Source organism: Cryptomeria japonica, chromosome 3, assembly GCF_030272615.1.
Source record: "Cryptomeria japonica chromosome 3, Sugi_1.0, whole genome shotgun sequence".
In the NCBI taxonomy this organism is placed as follows: domain Eukaryota; kingdom Viridiplantae; phylum Streptophyta; class Pinopsida; order Cupressales; family Cupressaceae; genus Cryptomeria; species Cryptomeria japonica.
The window spans coordinates 35,599,123-35,622,598 of NC_081407.1; the positions used below are offsets into that span (position 1 = coordinate 35,599,123).

General features: G+C 39.2%; 2 protein-coding genes across 9 annotated transcripts in view; both read left to right on the top strand.

Annotated features, from left to right (window-relative positions):
• The first annotated feature begins 624 nt into the window (after nucleotides 1-624).
• The window catches only part of LOC131058600 (NEDD8-specific protease 1), a 47,059-nt gene continuing 24,207 nt past the window's right edge, over nucleotides 625-23,476 (top strand). For 2 of the 8 annotated variants that reach the window (XM_057992334.2, XM_057992335.2), the window contains exon 1: nucleotides 625-763. The gene's annotated coding sequence lies outside the window, so the exon portion shown is untranslated. Of the gene's footprint in view, nucleotides 824-23,476 lie in introns of all 8 variants that reach the window. The other 6 variants (XM_057992339.2, XM_057992341.2, XM_057992336.2 and 3 more) reach the window with 3 other exon arrangements.
• On the top strand, nucleotides 5,018-5,596 carry LOC131873935 (secreted RxLR effector protein 161-like). The gene has a single exon (XM_059217116.1). The coding sequence runs from the start codon at nucleotides 5,018-5,020 to the stop codon at nucleotides 5,594-5,596; it is 579 nt and encodes a 192-aa protein (XP_059073099.1).

Genomic DNA, 23,476 nt, shown 5'->3' on the forward strand with positions numbered 1-23,476 from the left:
TGAATGCTATTTTAGTTTTTATAACACTTGTTACCCCTTGATAAGGTGCATGATAAATAATAGTGTTACATTTTTTATCATTTTGGAAACTTGTTTTGCCTTTCATTGGCTTAAATACTAGACTTGCTAGCAATTTTACTTCAAATGTTTTATATTTTCCCTTCATAAGAGCACACAACATCATATAAGGCAACATTTTAATGAGTTGACAATTTGTCTTTAATGCACGTCTTCTCAAAAGTGAGCATCCTCTAGTTGGACAACATTTTTATGGTTAGTGACTGATTGAATGCGTTTACTCTTTTTATTGGTATGTAAAGATTCTAACCAAAGATAAGTAAAACACGAAAAATGACTATAACTAGAACTTGAGTATAATTTATTAAAAATAATAATATTTTGATTTGATGCTTAACACAATAAAAAACTTCATATGACTTTACACTTTCATCATATCTTAAAAACCTTTAAAATTCCACTAAATAAATACATTAATCCTCTAGATTTAATTTCCTAAATTAATATTAGGATATTTAATTAATTAACCTAGGTGACTCATTTAAGAAACAGTTATTTTCCTTCACCAAAACATGCCAACGCCGACATATAAAAGAATGGATTTTATTATTATGAAAATATATAATCTGAATTATGATTATTCTGTTTTCCAATTATGCAGTACGATTTTCCTGTCAGCTAATGCGTTCTGCTGAAGTTGTTACGTGGTGCTCTGTCAAAGCATAATCAGGTCGTTTTCCACAAGGTAAATTTCAACAAGCCCAGATTTGAAATGGCGTCATCTTAACGCCCAGACTATTAATTGGTAAACCCGTGTTTATTTTTTTTGTTGTTGCATATTTCTTTAAAGTAGTTGGCGAATTGGGCCTGTTAGTTATGGTGTTTAATGGATTTGAAAGGGCTCTTCTGTTTTCACTGTGCCTCTTCCTAAGTTTCGTTACGCTAAAATGTCTTTAACTGTATAAAAGTCTATGGGTTAAAATCTGCTCCTGGTGTGGATATATTAACAAAAATATAAATCTATTTATGGGTTTGAAATCTCAGAAGGGAATCTTGTGTGTACTTAAATGTAAATGTAATGTTTCTCTTTGATTCAGGGTCAGGGTTTAAGGCGACATGTGAATACATTTTAGGGATGGTGGGAATTTTTTAAATTTTGAATTGTTTTGGGGGCTGGCAAGTTTCAGATATTGAATTTACTTTTGAATTTTACGTTTAATCTGTTTTTTCTGTTTTAAAATACCAATGGAGAGGGATCTATTGGGCCCTTGTGATATACAAAAACCGATAACACCAGTCCATAACGGACAACCAAAACTAAATAACAAACCTACAGGATGCTGGAAAAGCAGAGGAAAAGCATAGAAAAACCCAGTGATAACAGGGGAGTACAGCCCGCAGTATTAAAACGAAACAGCAAAAGATAGAAAACAGCACGAACCTAAAGCTCAGTGACCTCTCAACCATCCATCCCAAAATTTTCTACTTAGAAAATTTAAATAGCTTAAATTCAAATAATAATAATATCTGTGACAGTGATCATTGAAAACGATCATTTAACAGCGACCATTGAAAATTGAATTCCAATATTGTTTTTGATGAAGCCCAACGTTTTATTTCAAAAAGGAAAAATTGCCATTATTACAAAGAGTCTCTAGCAAAGAATAACACTCTGTCCAAAGAACCACCAGCATAAGAAAAACCCAGTGATAACAGGCGAGTACAGCCCGCAGTATTAAAACGAAACAGCAAAAGATAGAAAACAGCACGAACCTAAAGCTCAGTGACCTCTCAACCACCCATCCCAAAATTTTCTACTTAGGAAATTTAAATAGCTTAAATTCAAATAATAATAATATCTGTGACAGTGATCATTGAAAACGATCATTTAACAGCGACCATTGAAAATTGAATTCCAATATTGTTTTTGATGAAGCCCAACGTTTTATTTCAAAAAGGAAAAATTGCCATTATTACAAAGAGTCTCTAGCAAAGAATAACACTCTGTCCAAAGAACCACCAGCATAAGACGACAGGTATGAACAGATAGAAGAAAGGGTTACAAGTTCTCGTCAAAATCATTTTCCGACTTCATCCGAGAGTAGCTCATTATACCCAACTTGCCTACATCTATGGACTATCCAATATATCAATAACGGATCTGCATCTCTAGGCTATTCAAATCATTGACGAATAAGCGCAAGCTTTCATGAACTTCCTCTAATCACCAACAATTGTGTTAATTATATTCAGAGTGTATGAGTTATCTTCAAGAAGTCTCTGGCTTTCCGCTTCATTCTTTAGTTCAAATAGGTGGCTGTTGGTGTTATCGAGAAGCTTGTGGATGGAGATAGTAAAATCGTGAATTGCAACCTTCTTGTGATGGTTCACTTGGAATTATAGATTTCGTGGGTGCCACGCAAGGATGGATCCAAATTGCCAAAGAGAATTGAAGATGACTTTGGGAAGAAAGAGAAACCAACACGTTAGTTCTCCAAACTTAACTAAGAGAAGTGAAGAAGGAAGGGGCGCGTATAAGAAAGGGCTTCATCATTGTAGGATGCTAGAGAGGTAAAAGGCTAAAAGGCTAAAAGGCAAGGAGTTTGAACTTTGAACTCCAAATGGGCATTGATATCATCCCAAAGAAGTTGGCTGATGATGATGCTAAGGTTCTTGAAAGAGATTGTTGATGTGTTTTTTATGACATCTTAGAACACATAATAAAATACTGAGTATCTTATCCTCTCTTGAACAAAGACCTCTCAAATGCTAAGCTATGTGATCAGATGAGGTGACTCCAAGGTTTCTATGGTGTACAAGTGACTTTATGTGGGGTAGAATCAATGTGTTGATGTGATTGCTAGTAATCCAAGGGGACTTACGTTATGAACTACAATTGGAACATGAACATTGAATGTAATAATCATGTGATGCTTCTCCTAAACTAATTCAAACTCAAATGGAAAAAGGACAAAAAGGGAAAGGGTTAGAGAATCTATGCTAACTCCTAATTCCTAAGGACAATGACAATAATGAATGATGCTTTGATAGACAAATCCTTCATGAAATTGCTTTCTATTTAACCAGATATAGCTCACAACGCCATAGAAAGAGTGGGATCTCCTAAGGGAGTGAAAGATCTTCATATTGTAAACAATCCATTCAAATAACCAATGTTGGCGCAATCCAAATGAAGTACTCACAGTCCAACTTAGCCACAATAATAATTATGTTCAAGCTAACCATGCACTACAACTTGCAATCAACAAGGTGTAAATGGTATGAAACAAAGGATTCATTAAATATCATTACACTTCTCCATCATAATCAATGAACTTCATCTAATTTAAGGATATAACAAGAAACCATGCAATATGTAAAAGAAACACCACTATTCACCATAAATTCAATGAAAAGTATGTTTATTTACATGCCTTGGCAACAATTTCTGCCTTCTACTAATCTTCCTAGTTTTAACCGCTAACTATTATTTAATCACATGGCTACTAACTATTGTTTATTAACCTTTACAAATGAGAGCATTGAGCCTTATATAGAGGACTCTTTACAATTCAAAGACTCAAATTGATTCTCAAATCAATGGCCAAGATTTAACAATAAAACCCTAATCAGGGTTTGTCACAACAAACTCTTCTTTGACCAATGATAAAATTACAATATGATGGACACTTGATCCATCTTGAATTATAACCGATAGGAAATGAGGTTAGGTATGTAAAACATTTTCCCATGCAGTGCCATGTGTCACTTACTCCACCTTGTATGGATCAAGTACATTGAACTTGGACATCTTGATGTGGCATAACTTGATTGGGTTGATGATGAATAGGACACCACCTCAGCTACATCTTGGAACTTGTAGATTATCACTTTTTCCAAATTTGCTCAATGCGATGAAGATGGTGGACATGTTCCCAAATTGCATCATCTCAATGTGATCGAGATTTTAGGCTTGATTAACTCTTCTGAATTTATCTCTCCTTGATCACACTTGCATCTTTCCATCTTCAATCCTCCAACTTATGATGAATCTACACCTTGATGATGTTCAATGTAACCTTTGTGGTGTTGAACTTGTTCTTGCATTATTCTCCATCCTGAATTTTTCTTCTTAGATTGCCTCCTTGTAATGACATCTTCTTGAAATGTGGAACACATTGTTGCTTTGATATGTGCTCCATCCAAGACTCCATCAAAATTTGTTCAAAAGAACCATCTAGAAGACTTGGTCATTGGAGACTTAGACACAAAAGTTCAAACAAGGAGAAGACTTGCTAACCAAACGGAGCATGCACACTTTTGCCTTCTTTCCAAGATAGAACCAAAAAGCTTTAATAAGGCAAGTGAAGACAAGTTTTGGATAAAAGCTATGGAAGAGGAGTTAGAGCAAATTGAAAAGAACAACACTTGGGAACTTGTCCCAAGACCTAAAGACAAAAATGTAATTGGAACCAAATAGGCCTTTCGAAATAAGTTGAATGAAGATGGGGAAGTTACGAGAAATAAAGCAAGACTTGTGTGCAAAGGATATGCACAAGTTGAAGGAGTTGCCTTCGAAGAAACATTCGCACCTGTTGCACGATTGGAAGCTATCGGGATGTTCTTAGCATTTGCAAGTTTCAAGAACTTTAAAGTCTACCCAATGGATGTGAAATCAGCCTTCTTAAATGGAGATTTGGAGGAAGAAGTATATATTGAACAACCTGAAGGATTTGTGTTGTTACAAAAGAACAGTTATGTTTGCAAGCTAAAGAAAGCTCTTTATGGACTAAAACAAGCACCAAGGGCATGGTACTGAAGATTGGACAAATATCTTCAAGAGAAAGGGTTCAAGAGAGGAGTGGCATATAGCAACTTATACATCAAAGAAGGTAATAATCTATTGATTGTGGTTGTGTATGTAGATGACATTATATTTGGTGGTAGCAAAGAAAATATGTGCAAAGAATTTTCTTCAAATATGCAAAAGGAGTTTGAAATGTCGATGCTTGGAGAGTTATCTTTCTTTCGTGGAGTGCAAATTTCACAATCAAATGAAGGCATATTCATATCAAAAACCAAGTACATAAAGGAGATGTTAAAGAAATTCAGAATGGAAGATTGTAATGCAGCAAGTACTCCCATGGTTACAGGATGCAAACTAAGTAAGGATAATGAATCCCTTGATGCTGATCAGACTAAATATAGGTCCATGATTGGAAATCTACTATATGTGACGACAACAAGACTTGACATCATGCAAGCAGTTGGATTTGTGGCACGTTTTCAAGCAACAACAAAAGAAACTCATGTACAAGCCATCAAAAGTATATTCAAGTATCTAAAAGGTACCATGGACTTTGGATTATGGTATCCAAAAGAAAAAGATCTCACTCTCATAGCATATATGGATGCAGATTGGGTGGGTGATGTTGATGATAGAAAGAGCACAAGTGATGGAGTATTTTTTCTTGGTAAAAGTCTAGTATCCAGGTTGAGTAAGAAACAAGCTTCAGTTTCTCTATCCATAGCAAAAGTTGAGTATATTGGAGCAGCAGTTTGTTGTACACATGTGTAATGGATGAAGCAAACCTTAAAAGATATTAAGGTTGAATATGAGCATCCCATCTCCATATTTTGTGACAATACAAGTGCCATTAGCATATCAAAGAATCCAGTTATGCATTCTAGGACAAAACATATTCCTATCAAATATTATTTTCTCAGAGAACAGGTACTTGAGCAACACGTAAAATTGGATTACGTTGCCACTAAGGAGCAGATTGCAGATATTTTCACAAAGCTTCTTCCGAAAGAGACATTTGAGTACCTAAGGGAGAAGTTGGGAGTAATATCACTCTCATCTCTTCACTAAATGCTTAATAAGAAGCATGAGTTTAGGGGGAGCTAGTCACTTAGCCCCAAAGACCCTTTGCCATTGATGTCAAAGGGGGAGAAATTGGAGATAAGAAGAGCATTGGACTAAGGGGAGCATTGCATAACCAAGAGATGACAAAGAACATGCTGCCATCAATGACAAGGGGGGAGATTGTTGAAATATTGTCATTGATGTCAAAGAAGAGACTTGACTATTCACAAAATATCAAGATCGTTGATCATGTTATAACAACTTTGAGGAAGTATGATAAATTAAGTGAATAGCAAACTATGATGAATGGATCACATTAATGGTATAAAGTGTATAAAAGCTAAATTAAATACACAAACAGATTTGAAGAAAAAATAACAATTCAATGTGCTTGAACAGCGATCATGTTGTGAGGCCCATACATAGAGCAGTGATTTGGAAATAAATATACATACAAGACAGAGCTGATAAAAAGCAGCAGTCTCTTCAAAGCCAATTAGAATATAATCGAAGTCAAAACCTTTGATTTAAATGTGTTAAGGAAGGTGGTAGATTAATATAGCAATGATCAAACTGGTCATTAGAAGATGAAGGGATTATAATGGGACAGATTATGATGTGATTTGTTAACGATTACTCACTAGAGAGCTGGTCAAGAAAAAGCCAGATCAATTAAATGAATTACATGATGGCAATGAAGATTAGTCTGCACTCTATTCGTTTATAGAAATATTGTTCATCATACGGTGATTAAAATACAAGCAAGCCCGATAGGATAAGAATTACAATAAAACTTGGAAACAATTAAAAGATTATTAAATAAATAAAAAGGTGCGATCATGGTTAAAGAAGCAAGCCTGATAGAATAAATGAAGGCTGGTTAATAAATAAAACATATATTTTATTTAAGCAGTATGATTAAGGTTTAAAGGAAAGTCACAACCGATGGATATTGAAAGGATACAACCTTTCAATGGAAGGTTATGTGAGAGGTATATAAAGGAAATGAAAAACAGCTTGAGACTTTTGTGTGATGATATTGAGATAAACATAATAAGAGTGAATGTATATGGTGACATGAAAATGCTGAGAAAATAATTCAGAAAAAGGAGAGTATATGCTGAGAAGAGATTTATATCAGACTTAAGGAAGAGTATACGGGAGTTTGTAGCAGTTTCTAAAAGGAGATATATATTCAGTTTGGGATCAAATTTATCAGCATTTTGGCAGCCTATCAAAAACATATTTGTGATTGATTTGTTGGACAGTTCAATGATTACCATCATAGCAAGATCAGTAGCAGATTTTATAGCAGATTTATGTATTGAGGTTGGTGCCTCATCTTGGTGAAGTTGGTGCTTCATCTAGTGTAGTTGGTGCTTCACTTGAAGGGGTTGGAGCCTCTTGTAAGTTGGTGCTTACTAATTTGGGGAGTTGGTGCTTCCTGTGGGTTGGTGCTTACGAATCAATCTAGGGGTTGGTGCCTCTACAAATTGTAAAAGAAATAATATACAAGCATTCATTTGCCGTGGTTTTCTCCCATTTTGGGTTTCCATGTAAAACTGTGTTCTTTGCTATGTGTATGGTTATTTGAAGTAGTAACATAGTTTCAAATCAATCTAAAAGTTAAAATTAATTGATATATTGATTCAACCCCCCCCTCTCAGTATATTTGTGTACTCTTCATGACCAGTGCACTATTTGTTACGTTTCTCGATATGAAATGAGCTACTTTGGTAAGTCCATCCATCACAACCAAAATAGCATTATGGTTATTTCTAGACATAGGTAGACCTTGTACAAATTCCATACTGATGATCTGCCACTTCCTTTCTAGAATTTTATTATTAAATAGGAGTCTTGCTGGGTGTTGATGTTCTACTTTTACCCTCTAGCATACTAGACATCTTGCCACAAATCTTGCAGCATCTTGCTTCATTTCTTTCCAAAAATATAGTGGTTTTACATCTGCTAGAAGCTTCGTCATCCCAAGATGTCCTGAATACGGTGCAGTGTGAACTTCTTTCCACATGGTATTCTTCAACTCCCTAGAGTTCGTAACATACATTCTTCCCTTATATCTAAGTAAACCATCTGGTTCAAAACAAAACCCATCATACCTTGGATCAAGAGAGTTGATTGAGAGTGACTGCTTGACTATCTCATAATACTCATCCCCTAACGAGTTGCACATTAATTGATTCCTGAAATTTGAATGTATGGAGACCATAGATGCTATGTGTCGTCTATGGCTTAAGGCATCCATCACTCAATTCTCCTATCTCAAAATTATAATCAGAAATCAACTCCATCCCTCTTCTCTGACGTGCATTAAGGTGAGGTTGGGTGAACCAAATACCTAAGACGATGGTGGTTTGTCTTCAACTCAAAATTTTTTGTAGCAGATAGTGTTGCCACATTTGCAAAGCATGTATGACTGCTGCTAACTCAAGATCACGTGGAGCATAATTTTGCTTCTAAGTTTTTAACTTACAAGACTCATAGGCAATGCCTCGCCCATCCTGCATAAGCACTCCTATTCCTTCTCTCGAAGCATCAATAACAACAACAAAGTGAGCTTTAAGATCAGGAACTTTCAAAATCTGAACGGAAGTCAAACATCTCTTTAAGAAGATCAAATGCCTTTTGGCATTTCTTTGTCCATTTAAAACGTTTACCTTTCCTTTGAAGATAAGTAATAGGGTATGCAATCTTGGAAAAGTTTGACACAAACTTCTTGTAATACCCTACTAAACCCATGAAACTTTTGACCTCATGCACATTCTTTGGAGTGGGCCACTCTTTAAACCCTGTGATCTTTGCGGGGTGCACTGCAATCCCTTTACCGAAGATTATATGACTCAAATATTGAACTTCCATCTAGAAGAAGGTACATTTTGAGAGCTTGGCATATAATTTGTGCTCTCTAAGACATTGAAGAATAAGCCGAAGATGTTGAATGTGTTCTTCTTCATTCTTGGAATAAATGAGAATGTCATCCAAAAACACTAGGACAAACTTGTGAAGGCAGTCTCTAAACACACTAGTCGTCAAGTTCATAAATGCTACATGGGCATTATTCAGTCCAAATGGTCAGATTGTGAACTCGTAGTGTCCATATTGGGTTCTAAAGGCTGTTTTATGAATATCCTCATCCTTGATCCTCAACTAGTGGTACCTTGACCTAAGATCAATCTTGGAAAATACAGTTGCCCCACGCATTTGATCAAAAAGATCATCTATAGAGGGTAGTGGGTACTTATTCTTTATCGCTGCCTTGTTTAGCATACAATAATCTATGCACAACCACAAAGTTCTATCTTTCTTCTTAATGAAGATAACTGGGGCTCCACAAGGTGAAACACTAGGCCTAATCAAACCTTTACTCGATAGTTCTTGCAACTGAGCCTTCAATTCCATCAACTTTGTAGTAGTCATTCGATAAAGAGCCTTGGAAATTGGTTTATTCCTGACACTAGATCTATTATGAAGAAATCAAAAATCCTCTTTGAGGGCAATCTAAGAAGTTCTTCTAGAAACACATCCTGGTAGTCTTGAAGGAAAGGGTACTCTTCTAAACTCGGTTTTCTTTGATCTTCAAGATGCTCCTCACCCATTCCCTAGAGTAGGGAAGAATTATTAAAGACTAAATCATCTAGTGCATATGTCTCATATAATTCCTCCACCTTGTCCATTTTGACTGCAAGAGTTGACACCCTCTTCGCTTGGCCCTTTTAAGCTACATGGCTGAAATTTGTCTTAACTTCCCTTTGAATGTACTGAAGAAAAACTGCGTTTCCTACGTGTTGTCACGTTTTCACACATCGCCCCATTGCAAATGGGGACCCCCTAGTTTTTTTCGTTTTTTAAGGGGTGTGTCTTAACATCTTAGGGTTTTGTCTTCGGCCTCTAGCCTCTGCAAATGAGTCAAGTTTGTCGAAATTTGGAGTCATCAAAATCAATTAGGAGGAAAAGTGGTCAAATGGACATTCTGATGTAATAGATGGGCTCAGATAGGTCGAAGGAGTAAAATCGCAATTTCTCGGGGTCAATTTTGACAACTTGCTTTTTTAGGATTTTAAGCTTTTTTCCTTTTTTTCTAAATTTAGAAAATTTTGTCTTTGGCATTTTTGGGCCAATCCGAGAACTAATTTTTTTCTAAAAATAGAAAGTTGCTTTTTCTTTTTTGATCATAGATGGTTTGAGGGTCAGAGGTAGTGTCAAGTTGGAAAAATTTATCCAGAATAGGCCAAGCGTGAAATATCTTTTGAATTTAGAAGATGTGTTCCTAAAAAGCTAAGTTGAAGATCATGGCGAAATGGGCAAGTTTGGAATCAAGATCAAGAAATTCCTTCATGGATGTCGCTTGGAAAGAGGAAAATTTTCAATTGTCTTGGCGTGGTAAAAATTTCTCAAGCTATCATCAAGTCCGCCCTTGGCATGATAGGATCTTCCTTGACCAACGTCAAAGTCCGCCCATGCCTTGACCAAGTTTTCCTTGTGCACTAGCCAAGTCTGCCCAAGAATGTGAGAAATCTTCCTTGGCTTAGTAGCAAGTCCGCCCTTGGTATGATAGAATTTCCTTGTGCTATGAGGAAGTTTGGCCTACCATGGGAATGAATTCCTAATCAATCATGAAGTTTGCCCAAGGGAATGTGTTAAGAAGGTGATGAAGTTTTGGATCAACATGACAACAACATGAAAATTTCTATGAAGAGGCAAAGTTCACCTAGGGAGAAGCATAATTTTCCTTATCAACTTACAAAGTCCACCTAGGACAAAGGGAAAACTTTCTTCACATCAAGTAAAGTCCGCCCTACCATGTGAGAAATCAATTCCTAGTCATGTGCAAAATCCGCCCTACCATGTGAGAAATCAATTCCTAGTCATGTACAAAATCCGCCCTAGGTGAAGAAAAGAAATTGTTGATGGTGAAATGGATTAAAGCAAAAGTGAAATTCAAAGGGAAATTCGCCTATGTTGAGAAGGAAAATTGGGTGGATTAAAACAAGAAATGTGTAGGTGGATTAAGGCAGGTCAAAAGCAAGAGCAAATTTCACCTAAGTGTTGAAGTTTGAGAAGATTAAAACACAAAAAGCTAGCACAAAGAAAGAAATCGCTCAAGTCGTATGGAAATTTGGCAAAGTATTGGCAAAGAGAAAAGGTGAATAAAGCAAGAAAGGCAAAAAACAATTCGCCCAACTTGAGGAGAAAGAATTTTAAAATTCTTGGCAAAATAGAAATGGATTAAAACACAAAAGCAATGCACATGTGACAATTCGCTTAAGTTTGGAAAAGTGTTGAAGAACGTGAAAAAGAAAAAAAAGACAAAGCAAGGAAAGAAAACACAAGGGAATTCACCCAACTTTGAGAAGAAAGAAAGATGAGGTGGAATAAAAGCTAAGCACGTGTAAGAATTTGCCCAAGTCATGTGTTCAAAATTTTAAAGGGAAAGAAAAAGTGAATAAAGCAAAAGGGGTTGAAAAGAGAATAAAGCAAAGAATTTCCCCAAGGAGAGAAGCTTCTTGGAAGTAAAAAGAATTGCTATTAAGTTTTAAAAACACAAAAACCAAAAAAACAAAGGGAAGAAGGTTCGACTTGAAGAGCAGATCATGACCACATACATTGCCAATAAAACTCATTAAAACATTAAAACAAGGCAAGAGCAAGTTTGAATTCCCTATAAGTATAGGCTTTGGCAAATTTACTGTTCACAACTTTCTTATCATGCTCAAGGAATTCGAAGTTTTCCAAACAGCTTTTCCAAAATTTCTAGGTGGATTTCAAGGTGAAATTGCAGGTTCAGAATAATGTTATGGAAGGGTTCAGACATTTGAGGGCAAATTGAAGGTAATTCTTTTGAAGAATTTCTTCAAGATTTTCAGGGTCATGGGCTTTTCCAAGGCAGATTTTCAAAATTCCAGCACTTCAGAATTCTTTTTCTCAGTCTGAATTTTGAATTCAGAGACCTGCACGTGGATTTTCTTCATGAATTTTTCGAATTTCATCAAGAAATTGTATTGCTTTTTGTGCTTTTTTTTTTCGATTGTAGAGGCAGATATTTCAAAATCAGACTCAATTTCATAATTTCAACAGTTTTTCCAAGTCTGATTTCAATTTCCAAAGCGTTCCTAAAGTCTGATTTTCATTTCTGAATTCATAATCAGACATTTAATTCCAAAGATTTCGGGCCATGACAATTCCACCACAATAGTGGGTCCTCCTGTGCCATAGTTTCTATATCCATCTTTGCCGCATCTTAATAGCCTCTAAGAGTGGCAAATCTTCCCCACTCAATGCGAATTATGCCGACATCTCTAGAATCAAACATCTTCTCTATGCACCTAATGAAACCCGCCTTCACCTCATCATTGTGATTCGGTGTCACTCTACCCGGTTTAGCTTTGTAACACTTAGGATTCAAGGCAAAGGCAACCATATGCAAAGGAGTGTTCAACTTGTCCCATCTGCGCTAAATGATTGCTCAGATGTGCTCATTGTAGAATGCTAGAGAGGGGTCCTTCACTCACACAACAACCCTCATCTGGTCAAGCATAGAGTTGATACACTCATACACCTCTCCAAGGTTAGGTGCATCCCCATCCCCATATCTGATGACCTAGAATACTGGAGAAATGATGGAGACAACATATTTTGCATCAGTGCAAAACACATCACTCTTCACTATCTCCTTCACCCTTCTCCCCTGCTCTGTCTTGGCCTTGACCCACCTATTCCACTCATTAGTCATAACCATGAGTTGCAATGCCTCTTGCAACTCAATCATTCTCTCCAAGAGAATGAAGTAGGATGCATATCTGGTCTCAACTGGTTTCAAGAACTCCTTTGCGAAGGTCCTGAAGAGTGCATGTGAAGTGTGGTGGTTGTAGATAAATATCTGCACATCTCTCGCATAGTTGACCACTCCTCTAATCCAGTCAATCTTCCCCATGTCCTTGAGTGCATTGTTCATGGCATGCACACAACATGGGGTCCACCAAATATGCCTATAGGCTGCCTCAATGAGTTTCCCTGCTGCTCTACACACATGGGCTGCATTTGTCACTACTTGGACCACATTTTGTGGCCCAACCTCCTCAATAGCCTCCTTGTTGAGGACCTGAAACTAAAAATCAACATCTTTGTGATGCCCTATACAATCAACTGCTCTAAGGAAGTATGGACCCTCTGCACATTTGACCATGATGTTGATGAGTGGACAATGGCTAATTTCCGTTCACCCATGTCATGTCCCCACTCTAGCTCAGTCTAGCAGAGACATGTGAGTCAGCTTATTATGGGGTCTTGTAGGCTGACAGGGTTGGACAGAGACCCGGTATGGTTATTCAGTGTTGGAGACTTGGTATTCTAGCAGTTATTGATCAGTTGGGAGACATTCCTTGTTTTTAGGAGGCAGTTCCTACTTTTTAGGAGGTTTGATCATGCCCAAGGTTGGGTCTCCATGAGATGCCTCTTTGGGTTCAGTTTCAGAGAGATTGGGCTTGTTTCCTAAATTTTAGGAGCATCCCTAGATTTTAGGGATGAGACTACCAGTGAATCCTTGATTTCCGACTTCAGTCACAGACAGGTGACAGGATGATTTTAGGGTTCGTAATGTCAGTTGGGCATTTTATGGCTATTTGGGTTATATTTTTAATATTTCCTAAGTTAGCGTTTAATAATTAAATAAGGCTAAGTTGTTAGCCATTTTGGAGTAATAAGGGGATTTTTGGCCTCATCTGGATGCGCACCCTATTGTGTGATAGCTCGTTGGAAAGATCTTGAAATTCTTTAAATCTTTCTCTTTGGTCTCAGGGCAATTCAGTGAGCGGATTTCTGTCTATGAGGAAAAAGGTCATTTTCTAGTAACATGACCACTTTAAAATAAGAAATTATAACATTTCCACTAGACCATGCCACTTGGAGACAATTAGGGTTCGATTTGCAATTGAGAGGGGTTATAAGGGGATAGGAGCTTCATTCTATCATCATCTTTTGCATATTTGACAACTTGTATGAATTTGCTCTGGAGAGCGATTTCTAGACTGGGACGCAAACCCCAGGATTAGGATTGGCTGGGACGTAGCCCTCAGCAATCTTTGGCACCGGACTTATAAGGCATTGTGTGTGGTGATTAAGGACAGAAGCATCAATTCTCAGTAGGGTTTCAGCGTGGCCTACCATCTTTCCAGTGGAGACGTGGTTCATTGCAGCTGGAGGAATGCCATTTGCAGCAAATACACCACGTGGTGTATAGGGTATTGCTTGTATTCACTTCCAGTGTATGTGGGGTTGGAGAACATTCTTCATCTTCCAGTTTGACTTTGAATTTGTATGAGAGCTTGGGAAATACATTGGATTCATTGTTTGGCTTTGTAATTCAGACAAATCTGCCTGGTACGATTTGCAATAATTCTGACTTTTGCTGTATACCTCATTTATTTCAGTATTGCTTCATATTTGCTGTTATCTATTCCTTCCTATGCTATTAAACAATCAAAAACACAAAAACAAACAACCCTTTCTGCACTTCTGTCTAGTTCTGTAAGAAAAACTTAAATAAACAGGAAAACAAAATTAAAAATAAAAAAATTACAGCAGGTTAACAGCAAAGATCTATCAGGGATCTTTCAGTGGTATCAGAGCCATGTATTCTGCCAGCCTGTGGGGTTAATCAGACCTTATTTCTATGCATTCGGGTAGAGCGGATATAAATAGGTATTACACACGCAGAAGAGCTCAGTACGAGCGTGAGTTTGGGATAGAACAGAATCCAGTCATGGCTGAGGAACAGGTGGGCGACAGAAGAAATCAGGATGAGGAAGAGAGAGAGATGATGAGGACTCTTATCACTACTCAGCCCAGGATCGTCCAGGCATTAGATAGGTTACAAGATACCTTGGATCGTTTGGATATGGATGGACACAGAGGTAGGCGTGGTAGGTCACCTTCAGTGGCTGGTAGTCACCGCAGCCATCAGTCCCAATCTTCAGTTGGGAGTTCCCATCATTCCAGCAGGAGGCACCGCCATCGTACACCTACTACGAATAGGCCATTGCTTCCTCAGTTCATACCAGGTGAACAACCAGCACAAGTGGAACCACCGGAGGTTGGGTTCCAGGAGTCAGTTTTAGCAGCCACAGCTGAGTGGAGAGCTCTACCCCCTGAGGTTAGGGACGTTTTCCCTCTTCCCCAGTATTGTGCACAGCGTAGAGATACAACCAGGTTCAGGGGAGATCGTGGTAATAGACCACACCAGCAGCAGCAGAATTATGATTTGAATAGAGCTACTGGGAAGATTACATTGGCCCCATATAATGGCACAGGAGACACTAGCGCACGAGCGTGGGTCCACAAGCTGGACATATATCTTTCATTGAGGCCCATGCCTGAGCGTGAGGCTATTCAGTTTGCTGTATTGCATTTAGAGGGGATTGCCTATGATTGGTGGCACCATGGATTGGTCACCCAGGATCACACCTTAGTTCACTCCTATACTGAGTTCACTGAGCGTCTCATTGCACGGTTTGACCGTAAGGATACAGAACTTTATTACAGGGAGTTGGCTCACCTTAGACAAACCGGTCATGCAGAAGCCTATATTAATGAGTTCCAACGTATTGCAGTGATGGTACCGGATATGCCCCAGAGACGTAGTGTGATGTTGTTCACTGAGGGCTTGCAGGATAGGCTAAAGGGACTAGTGCGTGCTTTCCAACCAGCAACTCTTAAGGAGGCTATTGAGGTGACATTGAGACTAGATACTGTTCCCACTTCTTATCAGGCAGATAAGAAACCATTTAGAGATTCACGGCCTGCACAGAAGGCCAATACGTCCCAGAACAAAGAAGGGTCTTCAGCGAAAACCCCTTGGATGAATCAGGAAACGAGGAATGAATTGAGGAGGAAAAAGTTATGTTTTTCCTGCAAGGAACCTTGGGAACCAGGACACCGTTGCATGGGTAAAGGAAAGGTTCATTTGATTGAGGTGACTTCTGAGTTAGGAGATGAGGAGGTTCTTGATACTGATATTGAGGAGGATACAGAGGATGTTGAGCAGGTTCAGACACAGTTGGAGCTAGACATCCCTGAGCCGTTGGCGTCAGCCAAAGTAGCTATGGCTACTCTCTCCAGTTATCCTAAGTTTCATGCCTTCCGGTTGAAAGGTACACTTAAGGGTAAGCGGGTCACCAGCTTGGGAGACACAGGTGCTACGCATAACTTTATTGATCAGAAATTAGTTGAGAGGCGTGGCTTGCAGTATGAGGAGTTTGGTGGTTTTGGAGTGAAGGTGGCAGATGGTGCAGTTTTGGGTTGCACCAAACGGATTCCACAGCTTAGTATTCAGATGGGGAATTATACTTTGACTGATGATTTTTATGTGCTTCCTATAGAGGATTATGATGTGGTTTTGGGCATGCAGTGGTTACAGGGTATTGGGCGTTACATTATTGATCACCAACGTATGCAGTTGGAGTTTCTGTCTGGAGGGAAGAAAGTGATTTTGAGGGCAGCTTCAGATGGTGGACCTAGGGAAGTGACTTCTCGCAGGATGGAGACTATCCTCAGGCATAATGATGTACTCTGGGCTACGCATTGTTTGGTTAAGTCCAAAACACCCACACCCCAGGATGGCCGTGTGTTTCATGTGGACATTCAATCAGTGATGGATCGCCATGGTAGAGTATTTGGTGATATACCTCCTGGAGTGCCACCAGATAGAGGTTTTGAGCATGGTATAGAGTTGGAGGAGGGAGCAAAGCCAGTGATTACTACCCCATATCGTCATCCTAGAGCTTATAAGGATGAAATTGAGAAGACAATTCATGAACTATTAGATATGGGTTTCATTCGACCGAGTTCTAGCCCGTTTGCTTCTTCCGTAGTGTTGGTTAAGAAGAAGGATGGGACTCTACGGATGTGTATTGATTATAGAGCCTTGAACAAGAAGACAATAAAAAACAGATATCCTATTCCGCGCATAGATGAGTTGTTGGATGAGTTACATGGGGCTGTCTATTTCTCTAAGATTGATCTTCGTTCAGGCTACCATCAGATTCGTGTACGCGCTGAGGATGTACACAAGACTGCTTTCCGTTGTCACTATGGGCATTATGAGTTCCTGGTAATGCCTTTTGGCCTTACCAATGCACCAGCTACTTTCCAGTCCTGTATGAACCATATCTTCAACAAGCAGTTGAGGAAGTCGGTTCTAGTGTTCTTTCATGATATATTGATTTACAGTTGTACTTGGGAGGATCATCTCAGACATCTTGAGGAGGTACTTGGCATAATGGAGGATCAGTCTCTATTTGCTAAGCTTTCCAAATGTGAGTTTGGATTGAGGGAGGTGTTATATTTGGGACATGTGATCAGCGCTGATGGAGTGAAGGTGCATGAGGAGAAGATTCAGGCAATTCAGAATTGGCCCGTCCCTCAGAACATTACGGAGTTACGTGGATTCCTTGGATTGTGTGCTTATTATAGGAGATTTGTGAAGGGGTTCTCTCAGTTGGTGGCACCTTTGACAGATCTTACAAAAAAGGGGGCCTTCAGATGGACAGAACAAGCGCAGGGGGTCTTTGATAGACTCAAGGAGGTGATGAGCACTTGTCCTGTCTTGGCACTACCTGATTTCTCGCAGCCCTTTGTTCTAGAGTGTGATGCCTCAGGATTTGGTATAGGAGCCGTGTTGATGCAGAACAAACATCCCATTGCCTATGAGAGCAGAAAGTTGCAAAATAATGAGAGGTTGTACTCTACCTACGACAAGGAAATGTTGGCTATCATGCATGCGTTAGCCAAATTCAGACAGTATCTTGTTGGCAGCAAATTTGTGGTAAGAACTGATCACAACAGTCTGAAATACTTCCTAAATCAAACAGAGCTTAATGATAGACAACAAAAATGGATTAGCAAAATTCAGGCTTATGACTTCGATATCGAATTCATAAAGGGGAAGAATAATACTGTGGCTGATGCACTCTCTAGGAAACCTTCATTGGCTGCCCTTTGCTCATTGAGCGAGATTTCAGCAGATTGGAAGGCTCAACTCTTAGTTGAGTATTCCAAGGATCAGCATGCTTGTGAGATCATGGATGGTTTGATAGTGGATGACAGATATAGTGTGGTAGATGATATTATCTACTACAAGGGTAGGGTTTATCTTGTTCTGAGTTCTCAGTTGAAGGAACAAATTTTGCATGCTCTCCATGATACTCCTACAGCAGGACATCCAGGATATGGTAAGACTTACAGGGCGGTTCGTGAGAGATTCTCTTGGAAGGGTCTCAAAGATGATGTTTTACGCCATGTCCGTGAGTGTATGACTTGTCAGCAGAACAAGTCGGAGCATACCTACCCAGCGGGGTTGTTGCAACCCTTACCTATACCGGAACAGAAGTGGACAGGGATCTCAATGGATTTCATTACAGGTCTTCCTCGGGTTCAGGGGAAAGATTGTATTTATGTTGTTGTGGATAGGCTAACAAAGTATGCCCACTTCTTTCCCATTGCACTGGATTTCACAGCATCACAGGTGGCTGAGTTATTTTTCAGGGAGGTATTTAGACTCCATGGTCTTCCCAAGACCATTGTGAGTGACAGGGACAGTAGGTTCATGAGTTCCTTTTGGCAGGAACTTTTCAGGCTTACAGGCACTGAGTTGACACCTAGTACTAGTTACCACCCTCAAACTGATGGACAGACCGAGATAGTCAACAAGTGGGTTGAGGGATATTTGCGTAACTATGTGTCAGGGCAACAAAAAGCATGGGTACGCTGGTTGTATTTGGGCGAGTATTGTTATAATACCACTCACCATATGTCCATTGGCATGACGCCTTTCAGAGCTCTCTATGGATATGAGGCATTATCTTTCACTGATTTGGCAATTAGTGATAGTAGAGTTCCTTTGGCTCAGGGTTGGTTACAGGAGAACCAGGATGTCATGAGATCTCTCAGGGAGAATTTACAGCAGGCCCAAAATCAGCAAAAGATGTACGCAGACAGGCACAGGATTGAGAGAGCATTTGAGGTGGATGATATGGTCTTTCTGCGCTTACAACCATATCGGCAGAGCACCCTAAAAAGGGGGGGAGCTGAGAAGCTCAAACCACGTTTTTATGGTCCATACAGGGTACTCAGGCGAGTGGGAGAGGTTGCATATGAGGTTGAGTTACCACCTGGCAGCAGGATTCATAATGTATTTCATGTATCTTGCCTGAAAAAGGCCCTTGGACAGCATATTACAGTTTCACCTGAGTTACCTCCTATGGATGAGGAGGGTAAATTGATTTTGGTTCCTGATGAGATTCTTGAGGTGAGGGAACGACGGCTGAGAAGCCGGGTGATTCGAGAGTATTTGGTTCGATGGAGAGATCTTCCCATAGAGGATGCCACTTGGGAAGGTGAGAGCATTTTACAGCATCCAGCATTACAGTTGCTTGTGGGCAAGCATCTCCGAGAGGGGAGGATTGTCATGTCCCCACTCTAGCTCAGTCTAGCAGAGACATGTGAGTCAGCTTATTATGGGGTCTTGTAGGCTGACAGGGTTGGACAGAGACCCGGTATGGTTATTCAGTGTTGGAGACTTGGTATTCTAGCAGTTATTGATCAGTTGGGAGACATTCCTTGTTTTTAGGAGGCAGTTCCTACTTTTTAGGAGGTTTGATCATGCCCAAGGTTGGGTCTCCATGAGATGCCTCTTTGGGTTCAGTTTCAGAGAGATTGGGCTTGTTTCCTAAATTTTAGGAGCATCCCTAGATTTTAGGGATGAGACTACCAGTGAATCCTTGATTTCCGACTTCAGTCACAGACAGGTGACAGGATGATTTTAGGGTTCGTAATGTCAGTTGGGCATTTTATGGCTATTTGGGTTATATTTTTAATATTTCCTAAGTTAGCGTTTAATAATTAAATAAGGCTAAGTTGTTAGCCATTTTGGAGTAATAAGGGGATTTTTGGCCTCATCTGGATGCGCACCCTATTGTGTGATAGCTCGTTGGAAAGATCTTGAAATTCTTTAAATCTTTCTCTTTGGTCTCAGGGCAATTCAGTGAGCGGATTTCTGTCTATGAGGAAAAAGGTCATTTTCTAGTAACATGACCACTTTAAAATAAGAAATTATAACATTTCCACTAGACCATGCCACTTGGAGACAATTAGGGTTCGATTTGCAATTGAGAGGGGTTATAAGGGGATAGGAGCTTCATTCTATCATCATCTTTTGCATATTTGACAACTTGTATGAATTTGCTCTGGAGAGCGATTTCTAGACTGGGACGCAAACCCCAGGATTAGGATTGGCTGGGACGTAGCCCTCAGCAATCTTTGGCACCGGACTTATAAGGCATTGTGTGTGGTGATTAAGGACAGAAGCATCAATTCTCAGTAGGGTTTCAGCGTGGCCTACCATCTTTCCAGTGGAGACGTGGTTCATTGCAGCTGGAGGAATGCCATTTGCAGCAAATACACCACGTGGTGTATAGGGTATTGCTTGTATTCACTTCCAGTGTATGTGGGGTTGGAGAACATTCTTCATCTTCCAGTTTGACTTTGAATTTGTATGAGAGCTTGGGAAATACATTGGATTCATTGTTTGGCTTTGTAATTCAGACAAATCTGCCTGGTACGATTTGCAATAATTCTGACTTTTGCTGTATACCTCATTTATTTCAGTATTGCTTCATATTTGCTGTTATCTATTCCTTCCTATGCTATTAAACAATCAAAAACACAAAAACAAACAACCCTTTCTGCACTTCTGTCTAGTTCTGTAAGAAAAACTTAAATAAACAGGAAAACAAAATTAAAAATAAAAAAATTACAGCAGGTTAACAGCAAAGATCTATCAGGGATCTTTCAACCCATCCATAACTATGCTGCACCCAGATGCCACCCAACATGCCTTCATCTTCTCCATCAAAATATTGATCTTGGAATAGCTCTTATTCAAGATCGAGGTCCTCAATTTCATCTCACCTGGTGGCACATATGATGGTCGTCCCTTCTCCACCATAGACATCATCTCCCTATAATAAGGAGACTATGCAACATGAAATGGGATGCCATTGGCAAAGAAGAACCTGCCAATGGACTCATCTATTTCATTCTTTAGCTGCACATTAAACAAATCAGCTATGGGGTTACTCTGTGATGTGTGCAACGTGCTTTTCCTTGTCCCCTTAGCCTCTTGTGATTGGGGTATGGCACTAGAAGTGGAAGTGATGAAGGTCTAAACATCATTCCTCTCGTTTGCGATGCATGAGGAGAAGTATGTTGCACTTGCTGGCTCTGCTGAAGGGCTGCCCTAGCAGACAAAGTAGTAGGGACTAAAACATCTCTGTCATCTAGAATGCCCCAAAGCTTGTTCATCTCAATTTTGCACTCTATATTTTTTGTTACTACCAAAAACTTACAATGATCCACACCTTTTCCTTTCCAAAAAAGTAAGTGTGCATTCACTCTAGTGATGCTACCAAGCCATTCAACCCCACCAATGTTGCACTTCCACTTGTTCCCCCACCCGTATGTGATGTGCCTTCTACTCTTAAAGCAATCTGTCTTAGAGGGCAACCTGTACATTGCTCTACCTTGGCTTTGGATTGGTTTGCATATTCAACAGTCCAAGGATTTGCCATATAACCAGCTCTTCTAGGGAATTTACTAAGTACTCTAGGTTCAATAAAATTTTCAGTTGCACTAGTATCAATTAGATCAGATATAAGAACTTTGAAAAGTGTACCTGAGGTTTCGATGGGAGTGATCTGAAATTCCGCTTGACAATTGTCAAGAGCAGCGTGAATTCTTTGTTGGAAGGTGGCTTGTTGACTTGTTAGTGAGTTCTCTCGGGGTTGAGTACCTTGGTTCTTGTTTGGACATTGATTGGAGGCCCATGTTTTTCAGCAGACTTTCCCCCATTGTCTCCATTCTTGGCATTAAAGTTCCCTTTCTTCCCATTCTTACACTTACCACCCTTCTTAAATTTTGGCTTATTTCCCTTTTTCTTGAAGGACTGATTTGACTGAGACCAGTTATACTTCTTATAACTCTTCTCCCGTTGAGCAACTAAGGACTTGAGATGTTGCTCTTGTTTTATGACCTTCTTGTAGAATTGATCCATAGTTGTAGGGCTAAGGACATCCACCTGTCCCCCAATTTGGGTATTCAAAGTTTCAAATCCATGAGGAATTTCCTCACTTTGAGCTTTCGTTCGCCTGATATTGAGGTACATACTTTAGAAGATGGGTAAACTTTTACCAATATTCAACCACAAACATACTCCCCTGGGTCAAATTTTGAAAATTGGCTAGCTTTTGATTGGAAAACAACTTGGGTAGCCATCTTTGATTGAAGATGATCATGAATTGATCCCATGTCAAAGTCATGGGTTTTATTTGTAACTCCACTTTCTTGTTTATTCACCATGTGGACGACTCTCCAGACAATTGAGATGCTCCCCAAGTTGTTTTGGCAACTTCTGAGTAATTCCTAATGTCAAAGTACTTTTCCATTTTGGAGAGCCAAGCTTCTACTAAATCACTGCTAACTGTCTTGTCAAATTTAGGTGTAGTCACCTTTTTGATATCTCTTGACAACTCTCGAGATAACTAATCCATTTTGTTACTTTCATCTTCAGAATGGTTATCATTTTGTCCACTCTAGTGAGTTTGGTCATGCCTAGACGACTCCTCGTCCTCCCGATGAGTTTCCCCTTCCGATTGTCCTTAACCCTCTATTCTTTGCTCTAGGGTATCGATTCTTTCAATCGCTTGGTTAAGCCTTGCTAAGATCTTGTCAAACTTATCAATGAGATTTTTAGAGTGGTGTGATACTTCCTGACTTCCCCCAGGGTTAGTCCGAGTACGCACTATAATGGGCTTCCTTTAAACTTGGATAAGTTGTTGACAAAGCTAATTAGGCTATCAAAAGAATTACCTATGTATAAAGGTTTAAAGATTTTATCATTCACATAAAGTCAAATAACAATAAAGGATAACTTGCAAAAATTCCACATCTTTATTATACTTCAACTTGGAAAATTACATCCTTATTTATAGTAAGATTGACATAAATGACTATTCCATATCTTTATTATATTTCAACCTGGAAAATTACATCCTTATTTATAGAAAGATTGACACAAACGATTACTCGTCGTGGTTGAGAGGGGTATAACCCTCGAATTCATCCGAGCTAATCACTATCACCTTAGGGGTTGGTTGCACATGTAGGTGCTCCCCTCAACCTACGGGCTTGACTTGCGGTTTGGTGATACTACACTCTCTAGGTTAATATTTGGTGTAGGATTTTTCCTCACTTACCGCTGGAGGGGTTTTAGTTATGTTTTTAGCAACTGAGGCCACCTCTTTTTGCTCTTTCTTCTGTTCTCTGACTCGAGAGAGGGCTTTGCTAAAATTTTCATCATTGTAATGTCCCCTTCCCAAATTGCACTAGCTTTTATGTATAAGCATAAATTACACAAATTAGTGTTAGGGTTTGGACTTACCACTCAATCAACTCGTTAAACAAAATGCACTCTTGTATGTAGAACCTGCATATAAGGCATAAGAACAAATACAAATACAT

What these genes read in the sequence shown, in the direction of transcription:
- LOC131873935 (XM_059217116.1), top strand. Translation starts at nt 5,018, where the DNA reads ATGTCGATGCTTGGAGAGTTATCTTTCTTTCGTGGAGTGCAAATTTCA.